General features: G+C 35.8%; 1 protein-coding gene across 4 annotated transcripts in view; it reads left to right on the forward strand.

Moving 5' to 3' along the window:
- The first annotated feature begins 685 nt into the window (after window positions 1-685).
- Window positions 686-19723, forward strand: part of LOC138308909 (uncharacterized) — a 33918-nt gene continuing 14880 nt past the window's right edge. The window contains exons 1-5 of one of the 4 annotated variants that reach the window (XM_069249957.1): window positions 686-936; window positions 1979-2059; window positions 16243-16397; window positions 17433-17580; window positions 18820-19023. In XM_069249957.1, coding sequence (XP_069106058.1) covers window positions 2035-2059; window positions 16243-16397; window positions 17433-17580; window positions 18820-19023 — 532 coding nt within the window. In that variant the 5' untranslated portion in view covers window positions 686-936; window positions 1979-2034. Of the gene's footprint in view, window positions 937-1978; window positions 2060-3282; window positions 3472-16242; window positions 16398-17432; window positions 17581-18819; window positions 19024-19723 lie in introns of those variants that run through there. The other 3 variants (XM_069249958.1, XM_069249960.1, XM_069249959.1) reach the window with 3 other exon arrangements.

Raw genomic sequence — 19723 nt, forward strand, 5'->3', positions numbered from 1 at the left:
AGCGAGGGCATCGGTGTATCGCTGAAACAAGCTGATCCTATCACCCCGGAACAGGAAAATGCATTATGGGAGTCGGACAATCTTGGAAAAGCCGGCCATTATAATGTGGAAAAAGCGATATCAAAAAGGTAAAAACTGAAACAAAATATCCGGAAATCAAAGAGGTAAAGACGGAAACAAAAGATTCGAAAAACAAGAAAAATGATGGGATCGGCCCGACGGCACTATGGAAACTAGAAGATCGGCCCAAATCGGCCCGACGGCACTACGTAAAAGGGTTAACAATCACATCATATCATCATTGACACCAACCATATAAAACGTGATAAAACAGACAGAAGTCTTATAACTTAGTTAATAGATTGTAAGATTGCAAGGTCAATCCTGGCATCACAATTTGTACATGTAGGTGAAACCTTTTTTGGTCGATTCAGTTTAAAACCATCTTCCTGAAATAGCTCGGGAATACATATAATAATTAAAATTCAGTTTTAGATGTATGTCGACAAATAATATCACTTACTTCGTAAAATTGTTATATGAGGATTAAAAGTGAGTTGGTAAATAGATAGACGATAAGCATGTTTTGACAAGGAACAGTTCGAATTTCATACAACTAAAATACTTTGCATGTTTGGGTACATTTATGGATACAAGGAAGTATAAATTTGACTTATTCATTCAACCGTGAAAGGTTTCAGATTTCGAAGTCGCGATATTTATGTGCATGTATTGTCTAGACCAGGTGTATTTGTACTATACAGTCCGTATGTTTATACACAAACAACATATATCGGTGGTTCCTCGTCCATTGCTGACTTCCATGAAGGAGATTTGACGACAACAAAAATGCCAGACAACAGTACTGGGTTGCAGAAGAGAATCGCGCTTCTCTGAAAACAGTAGATGATCGATTGAACTATCTACCAGGAAGTGGTGTGTAGTTATATGTAATTCTGATTGTTGTATGGGTCTACTGCGTGTTATGTCATAAAGATTCAGTGAGAATAAGTTAAGTTAAATTAATATCAGTTTCGTATATTTCGTATATCACCATTTAGCAACAAGCAAAGGGATTGCATTCTTTATGATGAGAAACACGAGTATAATAATTATGTGAATTAACATTTGAAATAATTTATTTCCTTTTGATAGAATTAACAACGATATTTATAGTAAATTCTTATATGAATCTATAAGAAACAGGTATTTACACAATTTTATAATTGTGTATGATATTCAGTTTTGTCAAATGGCATATCTACAGGAGCTTTGGTTGTTTTTTAATGTTCGTATCCCCCCTTGCCCCACCAATTTACTGAAAAAGAAAGACATTAGCGTAAAAATCTGTTATCTTATTACAAAGAGAGTTAAGCTGCAAATTTTGAACCATTTACATTTTGAAATAAAAATGTTCTATAATAACGTAAAAAAGACGTCGTCGTTTGTAACGCCGTATCTGATTGGCTGATTTAACAGCGTAATGAGTTTACAGACAAACAAACCATTCAAGAAAGGAATTTCAGGAAATTAGTTTGAATTATAAGGATTACCTCGAATAGACTTTTGATATTATGGAGTTCTAATTTCAGTATAGTTTGTTAATGTTATGGAGATAAAACTCAAAAAATCGGAGTGTTATCTCATCAGGCAAAAAAAATAGTATGTCTGTTTAGGGTTACCCGACCGACCCAATTCTTTACCCCAACCCTATTTTTTCCCAAAAAAAGTCGGGATTTCGATCTCAGACTCTGGTTCCGGCCATTATTTTAAAATGAAAGACACTTTTAAAAAAATCCTCCCGACCTACCGACCTTATTTTTTCGCCAATGTAACCCTAAACAGACATATTTTTTGCCTCATAAACAGCTTCACGACACACTCGGATTTTGTGTGCTTAATATTGCTCCATACCATAAAAATCTGTTCCTGGTCAGTAAATCCTTATTATTATTATTTTAGTTCGTTTATTTTACAGACATCTCAGTTCTGATTATCTTCATCGGCGTATAATAGACATATTCCAATTTCAAAATGGAAACATCGTCCTCTGGTTCAGGTAAGTTTATATTGTCTTTTAGATTCGTTTATCAGCACAAACTATAGACAACAAGCTAGCGCTGTTTAGTGATATGATGACTTTTTTTTATTCTTTTTCATAATTGTATCAATTTTGTGAAAGTAGTGTTAATTCACAAACGTATACACTAACGTCACCCCTACATTATATATGTCTTGGATTGCTTTTTGACATAAATGAAATATATGTAAAATGTCTGATAAACAAAAATATGAATAAACAAAAACAAATAAATAAAACATAAATAAAATAATTCCTGGATCTTCGAAGAATGTATCTAAAAACAGCAACAATTTTAAGGTAGATAGTTGGTTTTTATTATCATTCTATTTACAACTACTAAGGTCATTGATACACGGCATCCTTTGTATATTACGTTTAGTTTTGGGAAACCAGTGTACATTCGTGTCATAAACTCTTGTTATAATAGAAATCATACCCATTTAATATTGCTATTTCACTGAAGCACTGATCACATTATACTGACAACGGGCGAACCAGTCGTCCTACCGCCTTAACGCTGAGAGCTAAACAGGATAAGAAATTACTATTTTGATGGCCTAGGCTACGGTGTGTTGGGGACAGAACACAGAGCCTTCCTCACAAGGTACAAACATTTAGTCAATACTGTTAACTGTTAACAAGTACAGTGTTATTGCACATTCACTGGTAGCCTCTTTTTCTGCCCCAAAGCTTTGGCCATATTATAGTGCATATCACTGAACCATAGACTATAGAACATAGAAAATTTCCAGTACCGGAACTACTTAGTTCATCTTAGTTGAAATATTTAAGTTCATATTCCGGTTATGGTAGCCTTATAGTTAAGTAGTATGCCACCAAAGATACCAAACAACACACCCACCTCATTGTTTAATGATGATGTCAAGTATACATGTATGTCTACGAAATTGATCAAAATGTGGGTTCTTTTTGCAAGGTTTATCATTCTACCATTGCATTTTCGGCATAAGTAAATCAGTCAATGTCAATGTCCACATGTACTTGGCACGAATGTCAATATGCATATAATATAGTATCAAGACTATATTGACCGTTGGCTGGAAATTGTTACATATCCCCATGCTTGTGTCTGCACCACAAAAACCGGTATCTTATTTTAACCCCATAGCTTTCAATAACACAAAGTTTACAATTACTTCGGGACACCCTTTATACCTGTATATATGTTTCTTCCTGGTCTATTAATAAACTACGACGACAACACAATCTCCCGATAATAGTCTGACAGGAAGTGCAGCCATAAAAATCAAAAGGAGTGTGTAGTGTAAGTGTATTTTAACCTGGCGAGAGGTATACAATGACTTAAGTTTGATATCCGTCAACAGGTGAGATAATTGATTACACATGAAATATCTTATTAATTACAGGTAAGATATTTACGTAATTATGTATATAAGAGGTCAGTAATGATTCCGGTCATTCTGTCGAATGATGTATATCAAAGTGCCATAATGAATATACATATATAAAATGGAAGTTTCATGTGTCGTTCAGTCACCGATTTTACAATTTATTTTTGATATATCATAATGGCTGATTATTGAATTATCAATTACTTCCTGAATCTGGGGTAAAATTATCTCTGAGCTTCGTGTTAATTAACAATGGTCTGTATATCACTCTGTGAGTTATTTTATTATTAGCCTGTAGATATGCATTCTATTAAATATAGAATGTACAAACGTATAACAAATACCTTGCTGTAAGTATAGATTTTGGAGTAAAATCACACATGTTGCTTCACAATACAGAGTTACCTTCAACTATCAGTTAATGCTTGAATGCATACATTGTACCCATGTGTAACGCATTTAAGTACTGGTATGCACGTTAGCTATTTGTCAATGCACCCGTTGGCGTGAAATAAACAATATACATGTACATATATAGATGTATTCTATATTATGGTAACTAGTCCGTTTTATTCTGCCTATATAATTATATATATTAGGATTAACAAAATGTTTAGGTTGCCTAATATATAGCCAATCTAAAAGAAATGAAAAACAAAATAAATTTAAAAAAAAACAACTGCTATATAGACAGGTTTGGTGGACTTTATGGTAAACTACCCGTGTATTTTGTTGTTTATAGTAAAAGGACCATACTTTCAAATACTTTGGTTGTTCAGGTGTCAATACACGTATTGTGTAAAATCATATTTTTAAGTAAGATAACGGCGCATATAACACTAAAAAACACAACTGCTATATAGACAGGTTTGGTGGACTTTATGGTAAACTACCCGTGTATTTTGTTGTTTATAGTAAAAGGACCATACTTTCAAATACTTTGGTTGTTCAGGTGTCAATACACGTATTGTGTAAAATCATATTTTTAAGTAAGATAACGGCGCATATAACACTAAATCGTGGTATACGGATCGTACTGGAGTTGGTATCTGAGGGCGACTATATATAGGCGTTTTGTGTTGTTGATAATGTAATTAGGTTACATACATGTATTATCAATTATAGGATATATTACAAATGTCAAATGTAGAATTGATATAAAACATTACAATGTGTATAATATTACTTACATATATATATGACATATCTTTTAGAGAGTGTGGACTTTGTTTACGAGAGTCACGCGATGAGTTAGTGAGAAAACAGCAGACATAATAGCAGACAGATAACATGTCCTAGTAAAGTCAACCGAACCGTTCGATGGATGTATTGGTGAAAGTTAATTACATGATGTACGGTGTAAGGGAGGTAATTATGTGTTATTCCTATTTACTGAAGTCGCTATGCTTTTCTGAAAAGGAATTAGAAAGACGTTTTATCATTTTTGGCCAATTATAACGAGTTCCCCAAACATATTCAACCTAACTCGCAATCACGCAACATCATTCTCGATGGTCAATACTTTGCGACTATCTTTTCTCTTCTTCCTAACTAACTTTGTTCTGCCTAAAGTCTCCATTGACACCGCCTCACTTCGATTGATCACACGACCCTCTAAGGTAGGCTCTGTGTTCTGTCCCTGGGTCAAGGGTTTCTAATCCTTCTTAGCGCTCAGCTAAAAGGGAGTGGAACGACTGGTTCGCCCGTTGTCAGTATAATGTGACCGGGTGGGGTATGTTGCGGTATATCCGTGTTGTATCTTCTTGTATAGTGGAACTCTTGCCATTTTATAGTGCTATGTCACTGAAACATGCTGCCGAAGACGCCAAGCAACACACCCTTTCCGATCACTGACATTATACCAACTTAGAACATCTTAATCGGTTTCCAATCGTTGGAATAGAAGAGTGCATCCGCCATGGGGAATGGTCAGTTTTATGGGAACTAGGACATTAGATAATCGATAATCTTATTAAAATCATCTGTGCTTTACATTGTAATATATTCATTTATTAAGTACTACACCGGGCCACAGAGGTAACACAAAGCCACGAACTGATGATTTATTGGTGCCTTAGAATCTACCGGGATATTAAAAGGGAATGCCAGCTTGAATGTCACAACTCATATTCCACGTAATTACCGTAGCCAACTGTCTAAATTGAGACTCGGATGATCATTATCCGAATGTTTTTGATCACCTGACTGTACGTGTGCGCTACCATACACCACCTCTCGTGTCACTCGCATTCTGTAAATTGGAAAAGATGTACCCCTACTCATATATCCAGCTTCGAGTCACGAGTGTCTGCGATGTTACGTACATTTCCAAATAGAAACGCAGTTACTACCAGCGTCGATTCCCTTCAGAATACAGTTGATGATATCGTAAAAGTTATACATACTGCAGCAAAGGATACATTACCATTCAAGAAATACCGACCCTTCCTAAAACCATACTGGAAATATGGACAAGTGAAAGATTGTCATAAAACAACGAGGGAAAACGATTGCTATGGATACGAGATGATCGTTCTCGCGGCTTTCAATACAAACAAATCCTAGAGAGTTTATAAATGTTGTAAACGGGAGTTCCGACGAGAGCTAGATAAAGCTCGCGAAGAATATGAGCAAAATGAGTTCCAGCACTTGCAAGAGGCTGCAGAAATAGATGCAGGCAATTTCTACCGCGCTGTAAGCAGAAGAAAAATAAGTCAACGTGAGTCTTCAGAAATAAAAGTGAATGGTATAATTTCACGTGATCCTGATGCAAACCTACAAATACCTCGCACAAATCTCACATAAACCAACGTTTGATGAACCATATAAACTTTTTATAGACCGTGAAGTAATTCGTGGAGATTCATACGCAAATGACAATACAGTATGTCTATTACTACCAAGGAATTTTATACAGCACTGACAGGAATGAAAAATGGCAAAGCCGATGGCCATCACAATATTGTTGTAGAGCACATACGCCACGGTGGAATGGTACTATTACAGTGGATTACAAATTTATATAACTCGATAGTCCAAACTGATTTTTTTTAGCACTCACGACTAAGGTCATTCTCTATACATATATGGTCCCAATGCGACAATGGTATATAGCATATGTATATCTTTTATATATCTTTTACAATAACAAGTCTCATTGTTTCTAACAGTAATTGTTTCCGACAGAGAAAGAGAGGAGAATCGAGATGAGAGGAGGGGAGTGAGATTAAAGAGCAACGTAGAGAAAGAGGGGGTGGAGAGAAAATACAGAAAGATAGAGAGAAATACAGAGAGATGGTGAGAAAATACATAAAGCGATAGGGGGAAGGGGAGAAAAAAACAGAACGAGAGAGGGTAAGAGGGAAAAGACAGCGAGAGTGAGCAGAAAAAAGCAGGGGGAAAAGACAGGAAGAGGGAGTTAGAGAATAGAGAGCATGTGGAGGCAAGCCAGACGGTCATGGGCGCGTGGCAAGTAGGACTACTGTGGTTGAGTAAGAACGTGAGAAAATAGAATATCCGATAAAGGGAGTGAGTGGACAGATGAGAGTCAGGCTAGAGCAAGTGCGAAAGCTAAAGTAAGCTATGTGAGAGTCATGAAGTCATCATCTTTCTTACAAGGATTCACATTACGCTAATATTCAATTATAATACAATCATGCGGAAAGAAAAAATGTGAATATTTATATATCGTTTGAGTGATTTGTTTTTTAATTGTTGTAAATATCCATTGTCTCACTTTTTTCCATATTTGCTAAAGATATTCTTCTTTCAGTGTCATCATAGTGCATTTTTTTATTATTATTAACTTTTTTTCACCATTGTTTCAGATACACTGTATTTAATTTCTGAGCGAGTCATGAACCAAAAACATTACATACAATTATACTTAACAAAATTGATTTCATGCGCACACAATCTTCATTTGTACAGGTATACATCAAGTCAAACTGAAAGTTACCTGCCGTCTTTTAAGCACGGAATCGTCATAACCCTCTTCAAGGGCGGAAAAAAGGACAAACTAGACATGAATAATTACAGGGACATTACACTGACTCCCGTCCTCGAAAAATTGTTTGAAAACGTTTTATACAGGAGAATATCAAAGATTTGTGGAAAACTACATTTTCCACATAGACTTCATCAAGGCTTCCGTCCAAATTGTGGTAGTATTACAGCAACATTTATTGTCAGGGAAGCCGTTCTTCACAATCTTGAACTTGGCATCAACGTTTAAGCGGCATTTTTGGACAACGCGAAGGCGTTTAATAGTGTCTGGGTTAACGGCCTTCTCTACAAATTATATCAGCTAGGTTTTAATGGCAAACTTTGGCGCATACTGCAAAACTCGTTTGAGGACGTCTCGGCTTGAGTACTATATGAGGGTAGACAAGGAGAACCATACCAGGTCATGCAAGGCGTCGGTCAAGGTCGGACGTTATCATCTTGGACGTTTCTGGTAATGATTGACGATCTCATCTCAACACTTGTTTCCTCAGAGCTAGGTCCACACATTCATGATATCCATTAACCAAAAGTTCTTCTAGCTGACGATATGCTGTTGCTTTCCTGTTCGATTGGGAATATTCAACGTTTGCTTGACATAGTTTTTGACTTCGCATGTAAATGGAGATTAAACTATATCTCTGCCAAAAGCTCAATATGGCGTTTCCAAAACAGTCGTTAAACCTTCCTGCCAGAAATAGAGTGCAAGCTAGGAAATGGAACATTAAGTTGGGTTACACAAAAAGAGTTTGCGGAAATCCCTCTTACTGCCATCCTACAATGCGATGAAGACATCAAGCGATCATGCGCAAAGGGTCGAAATTCGCTCAACGCATTTATAAGTGTCGGGATTCATGATGGAGGTGTCAACCCTCTTGTTAGTTCAAGACTAATTGAAACTGTCGTTCAACCAGTAATGCTGTATGGATCAGAACTATGGGAGCTCCAACATCAAAATCGAGAGAGGATCTACGCATCACGCAAAGATATTGTGCACGACGATGTCAAGGATTCGAAAAAAACGTTGCCAAATATGGTTACCACTCGCGCAATTGGATTGCTAGACATTTACGGCGAAGTCGAGCAAAAAAACTTATGTTTTGGAACAAACTGTGCTCAGCAAGTGCTCTATTTGTGTGGAAACTGTTGTTTATTGTACGGTTATGCACGCTTGGTTTCGGCGGAAAACCACTCAGCCCCAAAAGTTTCAAATTTGACATATTTACAATCGCAGCAAAATTTGCAATAACGGACAATTTATTTGATTATGTATTTCAATGTTTTAGACCATCCCGCTCCTCATGGACATCATTCTGCAAGAGAGTAGTTCATAACCATTACCACATGAAGTGGCTTCATGAAATTGAGATTTCAAACCTGCTACAAACATATGCGTCTGTGCATAGTGAATATGGTCCTCATCCCTTATGGACTCTTTTAAAGAAGAACCAAAACTACGCATGGAAACTTGGGGAGTTAATAAAACTCTCTTATCGACACGAAAAAGAGACCGCCATTAGTAGGTTGTGTAGTAGATCCACAAATAACATCTCTCATTTTCTCTTCGATAGTCGCGACAAATTGTTGGAATTTCTTGTAAACTATCTTGATGTCCATGAGTATGTCCGCTTTGATAATTTGGAAGATAATCAGAAATGCTCATTTATACTCGGCAGTAAGCAAGACATTTTACTTGATGAAGATAGATGGTCAATCTAATTGACCAATATATCAATTTTTGTAAACTGTATAATGGATGAACTGTCTATTTTGATTAATTTGTAAATACATGTTTATAATGTATAATTGACAAACGTATACATATGTAAATCTCTGCAAAAGAGGAAATAAAGAATGTCTGTCTGTCTATACAGACATTCGTTCAATTTTATTTACGCACGCGTTTTTAATACTAAATACTATTACATTCTACAGAGAGATGTACTCCATTTTATTTAAGCTAAATCATTATATATTATGATGAAACGTAGGCGGTTACTTTATAGAGTTATTTCAATTTTATAACAGGTTATCTATAGATAGGGGTATTCATTTCTTTGTGGTTATTATATAAACATGATATCTGTTCAGACTTTTTAAGTTGGTTTAGTATGGCTAATCATTGATTTGTATAGTACATACATGTACAGGTGAACCATAGTACTTGTGTTAAAATTTTACTATGCAGAATATAAGTGAACTCGAGGCGGTCACTATATATCCTTATGGAAATTATGATTAAGATATTGTGATAATATGTAAAATATAGCGTATAAAATGTTAATCCTAATTTTAGTGTCTCATAAGAAATAAGCCGAGTACGGCTGGATACCATAAATCTTTTAAAGTTGTATGCAATGGATGTTTTATATTGGGACATCCTTAGGGTTATTATATAATATTGACATATGTTCAATTTTATTACTTGTTAGTATCGTTAATTACTGTTCGTTAGTACATACAGGCGTATCATAGCATATGTTAGAAATTCTATATGCAGTAATATTTACAATTAATCATAGGCGATCAATATAACTAGCTGTATACAAATTATGAAAACACCAGAGCCAGTATTTTGTGATAATATGTAAAGTATCGCATATAAATTTTACTCCTACTTTTAGTGTCTCATAAGTAGAATACGGCTGGACATCATAAATCTTTTTAAAGTTGTATGTGATGATTTTTATTGTATTGTGATTTTTAGATGTGTGACCCTTAAATAAAATAATATTGTTGTTGTTGGTGGTGGTGGTGTCTTTATAGAACGAATATACGTACCCGGCCTACTATACCTTTCGGCCGGGTACGAATTGGTCCCTGTGTGTCGTAATGGAGCACTGCCTCCGAAAATCACTCGGGCACAGTTTTCTATACCTTTTTGTAGGTTTCCAACTATTTTATGCGTATACATGCATTTACATATTATTTTTGTCCAAAACAAACATAACTACCATTCTTAATATCCACCGTACCGCTCACACGACGTCAAATTCACAATTGTGGACTTGCCGTATAAATTCCCTTCAGAAAGACCTTCATATGTATTATGTAAAAATATAATGCTTCGATGAGAATTTTATATTTTATGTGGTTCAGTTTTATTGCCTAGTAGGTAAGCGATATCAAACAAGTACGATAAAATGCAAACAAACGTTTTATAATGGTTTGCACAATCATTACTTTGCTCCATTAGCAGAAATAGGCACCAATTGTAGCTCTAAAGACAACACCATTTTCTGTCTAAATGTCTTTTGGGCTACAATATTGCAGCTAGTGTCTTTAAACAACTGGTAATTAATAACTAGATACAAAATTATTCTTTGACCTAAATATTTTTCTAATTTTCTAAAAGAAGGCAGTTACATTTGGTTAGTGGTTCTGTCTTTAGATATCATTAAGAACCCAGTTTCATGAACATTTCATAACCTAAAGAAATTATAAACTTTTGATTCTTCATACGAAGGTTCCTTTAAATCGTACTTTTCTCCTTAAGTGCTTTCCTATGGATATTTTTAAGTTAAGAGTTTCTTTAAGTAAATAAAAGTCTGATGAAACTGGGATCCGTCACACCGATATACACATAAATGTATATCAAAATAGAAAGAGGAAGTCATGCAATCGTTGCATTCAAAGCGAAGAAGAGCAGTGTGATACACAGATAACTTGCCACGATATTGTCGTGTATTTGGCCGTTTAAACCTTGTATGACACTTGCTATCTGGTTTACCCACAGTAGGCGAACTCCATTGTATGAATACCGGACGTTGCGATCGCCGAAGCGAGAGATTAAAAAAACAGATTAGCGGGCACTGATATTCAATGTGTGTTTTAATCATTCTAGGGACTTTCATATATCGTGTTATATATCAAAATAGATTCAGCGATTATTTATTTAACTTTTGCAATCGGTATAATTATATATATATTGATAACCACTTCATAATCGTTCATAATCAACCATTAATCAACAACACCAGCATTCGAATCGACCTGATTTCTGCAATTCTATTGACAAATTGGAAGAATTATTGAATGATTCATAAAATATGATAAACAAATTATGTATGGAGAGACAACCTAACAATGTATGTGAAAAAATATTTTTATAATGTCCACAATCATGTCTTTTATTCAGGGGCTACTGTATGGCTTGTCGCTGGTCATGACGGAATTGACTGTATGGTTCGTAGTGATTATACTGTCGATTCCTAGCGATTTGCTGTATGTGCCCATTCGAACTTTTCATCGTATTAGATACATATACCAGTGTTGTGTATATTATATTAAGACACATTTAATTAATGACACAATGCAATTCAAATTAAACTTCATTTGAAATCTTAATCACACGTATAACGAATACAAAATAACAACAAACGTATACTCGGGAACATATCTAGAGTCCTTACGACGTTATTGATAATTATTGATGTAAGATATGCCTCAAGGTACTACATAACGTGTATTTAGCCATATTTTCATCATTTTAATTCTAGTTTGTATGCAATTCGAAGTAGATGAATTGCAATGCCAGGGTAGTGGGTATAGTAAGAAAGATATATTTTATTTCAATGTCCGTGTGAAAAAGGGTCTTAATTCACTAACAGACAACATCATATTATCCAACAATTCATACAGTAATATGAAACCAAAATCGCTATCAACATACAGTCTTCCCGCTACAAGCCATACAGTACCATGTCCAAGGGTGCTGTTTATAATCGATGTTTAATTTGTTTTCTAAAATTCGAATGTTATCTGTGAGAAGTACTTTGAATTAAAGCATAATCAAATGGAGGAAAAATTCGTAAACTGTAAGTGAAAGATGATCTTCGAGTTAATTAATTATTCAAACAATTTGCGAGACCATCGGCCACAGAGAGTACTACTGGCACTGATTCGATCTATTTCAGGTAATTATAGGTGTCATTTTCGAAGAAGTACAAATTAGTATCAAAGGATTATGTGTATATATATATATATCATATTTGCGACAACCTTCGTAATCGTGCGAAAGTATTGGCGGTCGCAACTTCCGGTATTCATACAATGGAGTTCGCCTACTGTGTTACCGATTAGTTTTATAACTTGTAGCGGACTTCTAGCATATCAGCTTCGTTCGTAGTAAGTTTTTTTCCTGTTTATATTTAAGATAAGAATACGGCGACCTATTATTTAAATTTTATTGTTCTCTAATAAAAATTAATTTTTCTTTAAATATATTGTTATACACCCAGCAACGAATACAAAGGGGTATACTGGAAACGGGTTGCCGTCTGTCTGTCAGTAAACAAAACTTGTCCGACGAACTCTTCCTAAAATTCTTGACAGATTTTGATAAAATAAGGTACACAGAACGTGGATTTGAGTGCAATATATAGGGTCCTGCAATGTCCTCTATTAATGAAGTTATAACTTAATTGTGTAGCGGGGATATTAGACGACCACTCTGGCGAAAGTACTACTTTCTTTTTATTCAAAACCGTGTGTAGCAAGAAGAGGTAGTAATACATGTTACTAATAATTTTATATTAGATACAGTAACATGGCGGCGTATCAGTTTAAATGTTATCGACTTTGTAAATACCAACGTGGCAGCGGTTCAATTGAATGTCCCTGACTTATTTTGCAGACAACAACATGGCGGTGTTTTATTTTTAATGTCCCTGACTTATTTTGTAGATAACAACATGGCGGCGTATTAGTTTAAATGTTCTCTGGCTTATTTTGTAGATTACAACATGGCGACGTTTCAGTTTCAATGCCCTGGCTTATTTTGTAGAAAACAACATGTCGGTGTATCAGTTTCAATGTCCCTGACTTATTTTGTAGATAACAACATGGCGGCGTATCAGTTTCAATGACTCTGGCTTATTTTGTAGATAACAACATGGCGGTGTATCAGTTTAAATGTCTCTGGCTTATTTTGTAGATAACAACATGGCGGTGTATCAGTTTCAATGTCTCTGGCTTATTTTGTAGATAACAACATGGCGGTGTATCAGTTTCAATGTCTCTGGCTTATTTTGTAGATAACAACATGGCGGTGTATCAGTTTCAATGTCTCTGGCTTATTTTGTAGATAACAACATGGCGGTGTATCAGTTTCAATGTCTCTGGCTTATTTTGTAGAAAACAACATGTCGGTGTATCAGTTAAAAATGTACCTGACTTATTTTGTAGATAACAACATGGCGGCGTATTAGTTTTAATGCCCCTAGCTTATTTTGTAGATAACAACATGGTGGAGTATCAGTTTCAATGTCTCTGGCTTATTTTGTAGATAACAACATGGCGGCGTATCAGTTTCAATGTCTCTGGCTTATTTTGTAGACAACAACATGGCAGTGTTTTATTTTTAATGTCCCTGACTTATTTTGCAGATAACAACATGGCGGTGTATCAGTTTAAATGTTCTTTTATCTTTTAGACGACAACATGGCAGCGTATTAGTTTAAATGTTCTCTGGCTTATTTTGTAGAAAACAACATGTCGGTGTATCAGTTAAAAATGTACCTGACTTATTTTGTAGATAACAACATGGCGGCGTATCAGTTTTAATGCCCCTAGCTTATTTTGTAGATAACAACATGGTAGCGTATCAGTTTCAATGTCTCTGGCTTATTTTGTAGAAAACAACATGGCGTCGTATAAGTTTTAATGCCCCTAGCTTATTTTGTAGATAACAACATGGCGGTGTATCAGTTTCAATGTCTCTGGCTTATTTTGTAGATAACAACATGGCGGTGTATCAGTTTCAATGTCTCTGGCTTATTTTGTAGATAACAACATGGCGGTGTATCAGTTTCAATGTCTCTGGCTTATTTTGTAGACACCAACATGGCGGTGTATCAGTTTCAATGTCTCTGACTTATTTTGTAGATAACAACATGGCGGTGTATCAGTTTCAATGTCTCTGGCTTATTTTGTAGATAACAACATGGCGGCGTATCAGTTTCAATGTCTCTGGCTTATTTTGTAGACAACAACATGGCAGTGTTTTATTTTTAATGTCCCTGACTTATTTTGCAGATAACAACATGGCGGTGTATCAGTTTAAATGTTCTTTTATCTTTTAGACGACAACATGGCAGCGTATTAGTTTAAATGTTCTCTGGCTTATTTTGTAGAAAACAACATGTCGGTGTATCAGTTAAAAATGTACCTGACTTATTTTGTAGATAACAACATGGCGGTGTATCAGTTTCAATGTCTCTGGCTTATTTTGTAGATAACAACATGGCGGCGTATCAGTTTCAATGTCTCTGGCTTATTTTGTAGATAACAACATGGCGGTGTATCAGTTTCAATGTGTCTGGCTTATTTTGTAGATAACAACATGGCGGTGTATCAGTTTCAATATCTCTGGCTTATTTTGTAGAAAACAACATGTCGGTGTATCAGTTAAAAATGTACCTGACTTATTTTGTAGATAACAACATGGCGGCGTATTAGTTTTAATGCCCCTAGCTTATTTTGTAGATAACAACATGGTGGAGTATCAGTTTCAATGTCTCTGACTTATTTTGTAGATAACAACATGGCGGTGTATCAGTTTCAATGTCTCTGGCTTATTTTGTAGACAACAACATGGCAGTGTTTTATTTTTAATGTCCCTGACTTATTTTGCAGATAACAACATGGCGGTGTATCAGTTTAAATGTTCTTTTATCTTTTAGACGACAACATGGCAGCGTATTAGTTTAAATGTTCTCTGGCTTATTTTGTAGAAAACAACATGTGGGTGTATCAGTTAAAAATGTACCTGACTTATTTTGTAGATAACAACATGGCGGCGTATTAGTTTTAATGCCCCTAGCTTATTTTGTAGATAACAACATGGTGGCGTATCAGTTTGTAATGTCTCTGGCTTATTTTGTAGAAAACAACATGGCGTCGTATAAGTTTTAATGCCCCTAGCTTATTTTGTAGATAACAACATGGCGGTGTATCAGTTTCAATGTCTCTGGCTTATTTTGTAGATAACAACATGGCGGTGTATCAGTTTCAATGTCTCTGGCTTATTTTGTAGATAACAACATGGCGGTGTATCAGTTTCAATGTCTCTGGCTCATTTTGTAGACAACAGCATGGCGGTGTATCAGTTTCAATGTATCTGGCTTATTTTGTAGATAACAACATGGCGGTGTATCAGTTTCAATGTCTCTGGCTTATTTTGTAGATAACAACATGGCGGCGTATCAGTTTCAATGTCTCTGGCTTATTTTGTAGACAACAACATGGCAGTGTTTTATTTTTAATGTCCCTGACTTATTTTGCAGATAACAACATGGCGGTGTATCAGTTTAAATGTTCTTTTATCTTTTAGACGACAACATGGCAGCGTATTAGTTTAAATGTTCTCTGGCTTATTTTGTAGAAAACAACATGTCGGTGTATCAGTTAAAAATGTACCTGACTTATTTTGTAGATAACAACATGGCGGCGTATCAGTTTCAATGTCTCTGGCTTATTTTGTAGAAAACAACATGGCGTCGTATAAGTTTTAATGCCCCTAGCTTATTTTGTAGATAACAACATGGCGGTGTATCAGTTTCAATGTCTCTGGCTTATTTTGTAGATAACAACATGGCGGTGTATCAGTTTCAATGTCTCTGGTTTATTTTGTAGATAACAACATGGCGGTGTGTCAGTTTCAATGTCTCTGGCTTATTTTGTAGATAACAACATGGCGGTGTATCAGTTTCAATGTCTCTGGCTTATTTTGTAGATAACAACATGGCGGTGTATCTGTTTCAATGTCTCTGGCTTATTTTGTAGATAACAACATGGCGGTGTATCAGTTTAAATGTTCCCTTGTGGAAATGAGTGTGAAGGAGTTCTACCTTCACTACAAAGACTCCCTCCCTAAACTGATCATGATAACCCAGGGTTACTGTGGAGAAGTGGTGCTGGACACATTCGATAGAGAACAGGTAGGAAAATCTTGCGTTAGTAACAACCGTATATGTATATATACCTCTATCCTCGATATTCGGGGGTTACTATAACTGTAGTAATACCCACCGCTGGACCCATCCTCGATACTGTCGTTATATCTACCCGTGGGCCATGGATGCATCCTCGATACGCCAAGGGTTATTATCACAGTCTTTATATCCACCCCTACAATATTACGGAAAATCTGCATAGCCAGGGGAAGTCACCTCAGTAAACCTACGTATATAATCACCTGCATATTTAAGGCCTCACTGTCAAAAATCAACAAAATTTGCCTCTCAATAACCATCACTTGCTAAAAAACATTTTTTCGCGACAGTAGATTGATTTATTAGTTCATGCCTTTCCGATTTGTCGATGAAAGAACGACTTGACATTATAATCTTGACCTAAATTGAAAAAAAAATGTCTTGGTGTGGTTTGGAGACTGTTTGTTTGTTTGATTACATACACCCAGGGTCATGTGAGAGGAGGATATAAACGTGTATGCGGTGTGTAGCGTGTGTGAAGTGTGTGGTGCGTGTTTTGGGAGACTGCGGTATGTTCGTGTTGTCTAGAAATGTCTAGTGGAACTCTTGCCCTTTTCATGCTAATATATCACTGAAGCATGCGGCCGAAAAACCAAGCAACACATCCCACCCGGTCACATTATACTGACAACGGGCGAACCAGTCGTCACACTCCCCGTATGAGCCATGCAGGAGTCTACCTCACAGGGGCAACCGCTTAACAGAAGGCGAAAGTGAGGCGATGTCAAGGGAGATGTTAGGAAGAATAAAGCCAGTAAGGAAGAAGAAAAATTAGATCCCAAATTTAGTTGCCTTTTACGATCATACAATAGGAACAGCAGGTACAATTTGAAAGCCATGTCTGCAGGTCGGGGTTTGAATACAAATCAGGTTATACAGACAACCATTCTAGTACGACATATGTACGCATCCATACGTATTTTATCCAGAGGTTCTAAGATCTGTGACGATTTTCATCTGATACCTCTATGTCTTTTTCAGGTACTCCGTATCCATACCTATTCTATCCAGAAGAGAGTGATAGCGAAGATCTGTGACGGCTGTCGTCTGCCAGGAGTAGAGGGAAGTCACCTAAGTATTCCTATCAACTATGACGCCAAGTTCTGTGTCATCAAACCGGGCCATAAAGGTATTCATCATTCCCCAAAATTGATTATAAGATTCCTTACTATGTGGATGTGATAGGACTATTATATCATTGGGATCACAAAATGATAAAAACCAGGCTTGTCGAGTATTGGATCGGAAGGATAAAAGATATTGTATTCTTGGGATCACAAAACGTTGTGAAACCTTCGATAAGTCTCGGGTTTTACATTTTTGTGAAACATTCGGTAAGCCTCGGGTTTTACACTTTTTGTGAAACATTCGGTTAACCTCGGGTTTTACATTTTTTGTGAAACCTTCGGTAAGTCTTGGGTTTTACCTTTTTTGTGAAACCTTCGGTAAGCTTCGGGTTTTACATTTTAGAATAATCTTAATTCTTTAGTGTTTTCTTCTCATATTCAACGTATTTATTACAACTTTACAATAATGAAGTAAGACCAACGAAAACCGCAACTGCAAGTCAATTGACCTTACATTAAATATCATTATATTTTTAATGGAAGTCATGTTTATAGTAAAACCAGTTTAGTTTCTGAAAAAAATAGTAATTTTGTTGACGCAGTGACGTCATGAGGGTGTATTGCGAAAATAGCCATGTAATACAGCCTCAAACGACACGAGTGTTTTGCATGGGATAGAAATTAGTATTAAACTTGTAGGTATGGGAATATACTTTCTTTTCATATGTAACGCTATTTCGCTGTATCTACCTGAATGGTGAGGTAAGGCTCTCAGTACGCAATTGTTATTGGCACTTAAAACGAATCTCCAGCTAAGATATTTCATTTCCTTTCTTCTAATGATTGTTTAATCGATTTTGGGTATTAGTTGTTATCATTATGTTATGTTGTAGATTGTAGATAATCGTTAACTTGAACATTTCACCACATACAAACAGATTGCACTAAATTATTGTCGTACCATTTCCAAGATCATAATAAAAAGCAAATGTTAGAACCGATGCTGCAATGCCGGTTATTTACGGGAAAAGATTAATCATAAAGTTTAAAACTTTACAATTAATCTTTTCCGTTTTTATTTAAAGTTACGAGAAAAGTTTGCGCTTCGAAAATAACCGCATAGTTTCCGCGTTCTGGTTATGAGGGTATATAATTCAACCATTTCTCAATATTTTGCGATCATAGCAATATGCCACGAAGTCGCGTAAATATCATCCCCGCAAAAATATCTGCCCGTGCCTTATACTGACCGGGGTAATTAACACTGATATATTAATATGTCGAAATCCTTTAATTTGAAGGTAAAGCTAAAGAGGAGACATTGCAAGATATCGTCAACAAACATCACTTTCCGGTGGATGTCGAGCTAGGAAAGTCGGGAGATGGCACGTTAAAAATAGCAGAAACCGATAAAAGCACCCGTCAGACTGGGGGTAAGGCTTTCCGGATCTCTCTGTTAGACACACATGAGGAACTCTACCTGCTGGGGAATGCTGTCGCCGGAAGTAAGTGATTTTGTCCCATTATAGTATTTATCTTTCAATATTTCTTGCTAAAAATCACATCACTTTAATTATACTAAAATGTCCAAAAAGGCAAAGTAAAAAAAAACACACAAAAAAACAAGAAAGATAAAAACATTCAAAAAATCAAACAAAAAAGTACAAGAGTTCTTATTATATAAAGTTTGATAATATTTTAATAATTTTAATAAAGTTTAATACTTATTAATAAGCGTTGTGTACTTCAGTGATATAGTGTCACTGTACAGTGATATTCGCCCCGTCTTGTATGGTAACAGTAACTACCAGTTTATTAAATTCTGTTTTCAGCGAGGTGATAGACTATTAAAACTTTCCTAATCCGCCTTTTTGATAATACATTTGGCCAGCAAGTGTATAATTCTTACAGGACTGAAAAACACGGGCAAGTAATCGTGCCTTAAATCCAAAGTACTGTAAAACAATATTTTTTTCGCGTGCGATTTAATTTCGCGAATTTCGCGATCAAGGTAAATTTGTTAAAGTGAATCTGCGCGAATTAATATATCTGCGTTACATAAATTGTAATGAATTCCCAATTAATTTGTAAATGTGTGAATGTGAGTTTGTTTCGAAATGGAAATCGCGAAATTTAGTGGCGACGAAAAATCAAAGTACTGAAAGTACTGAAACACAAACGCTACCTGATCAAGTTGGTTCTAAT

The sequence above is a fragment of the Argopecten irradians genome, chromosome 15 (genome assembly GCF_041381155.1).
Source record: "Argopecten irradians isolate NY chromosome 15, Ai_NY, whole genome shotgun sequence".
Classification (NCBI taxonomy): domain Eukaryota; kingdom Metazoa; phylum Mollusca; class Bivalvia; order Pectinida; family Pectinidae; genus Argopecten; species Argopecten irradians.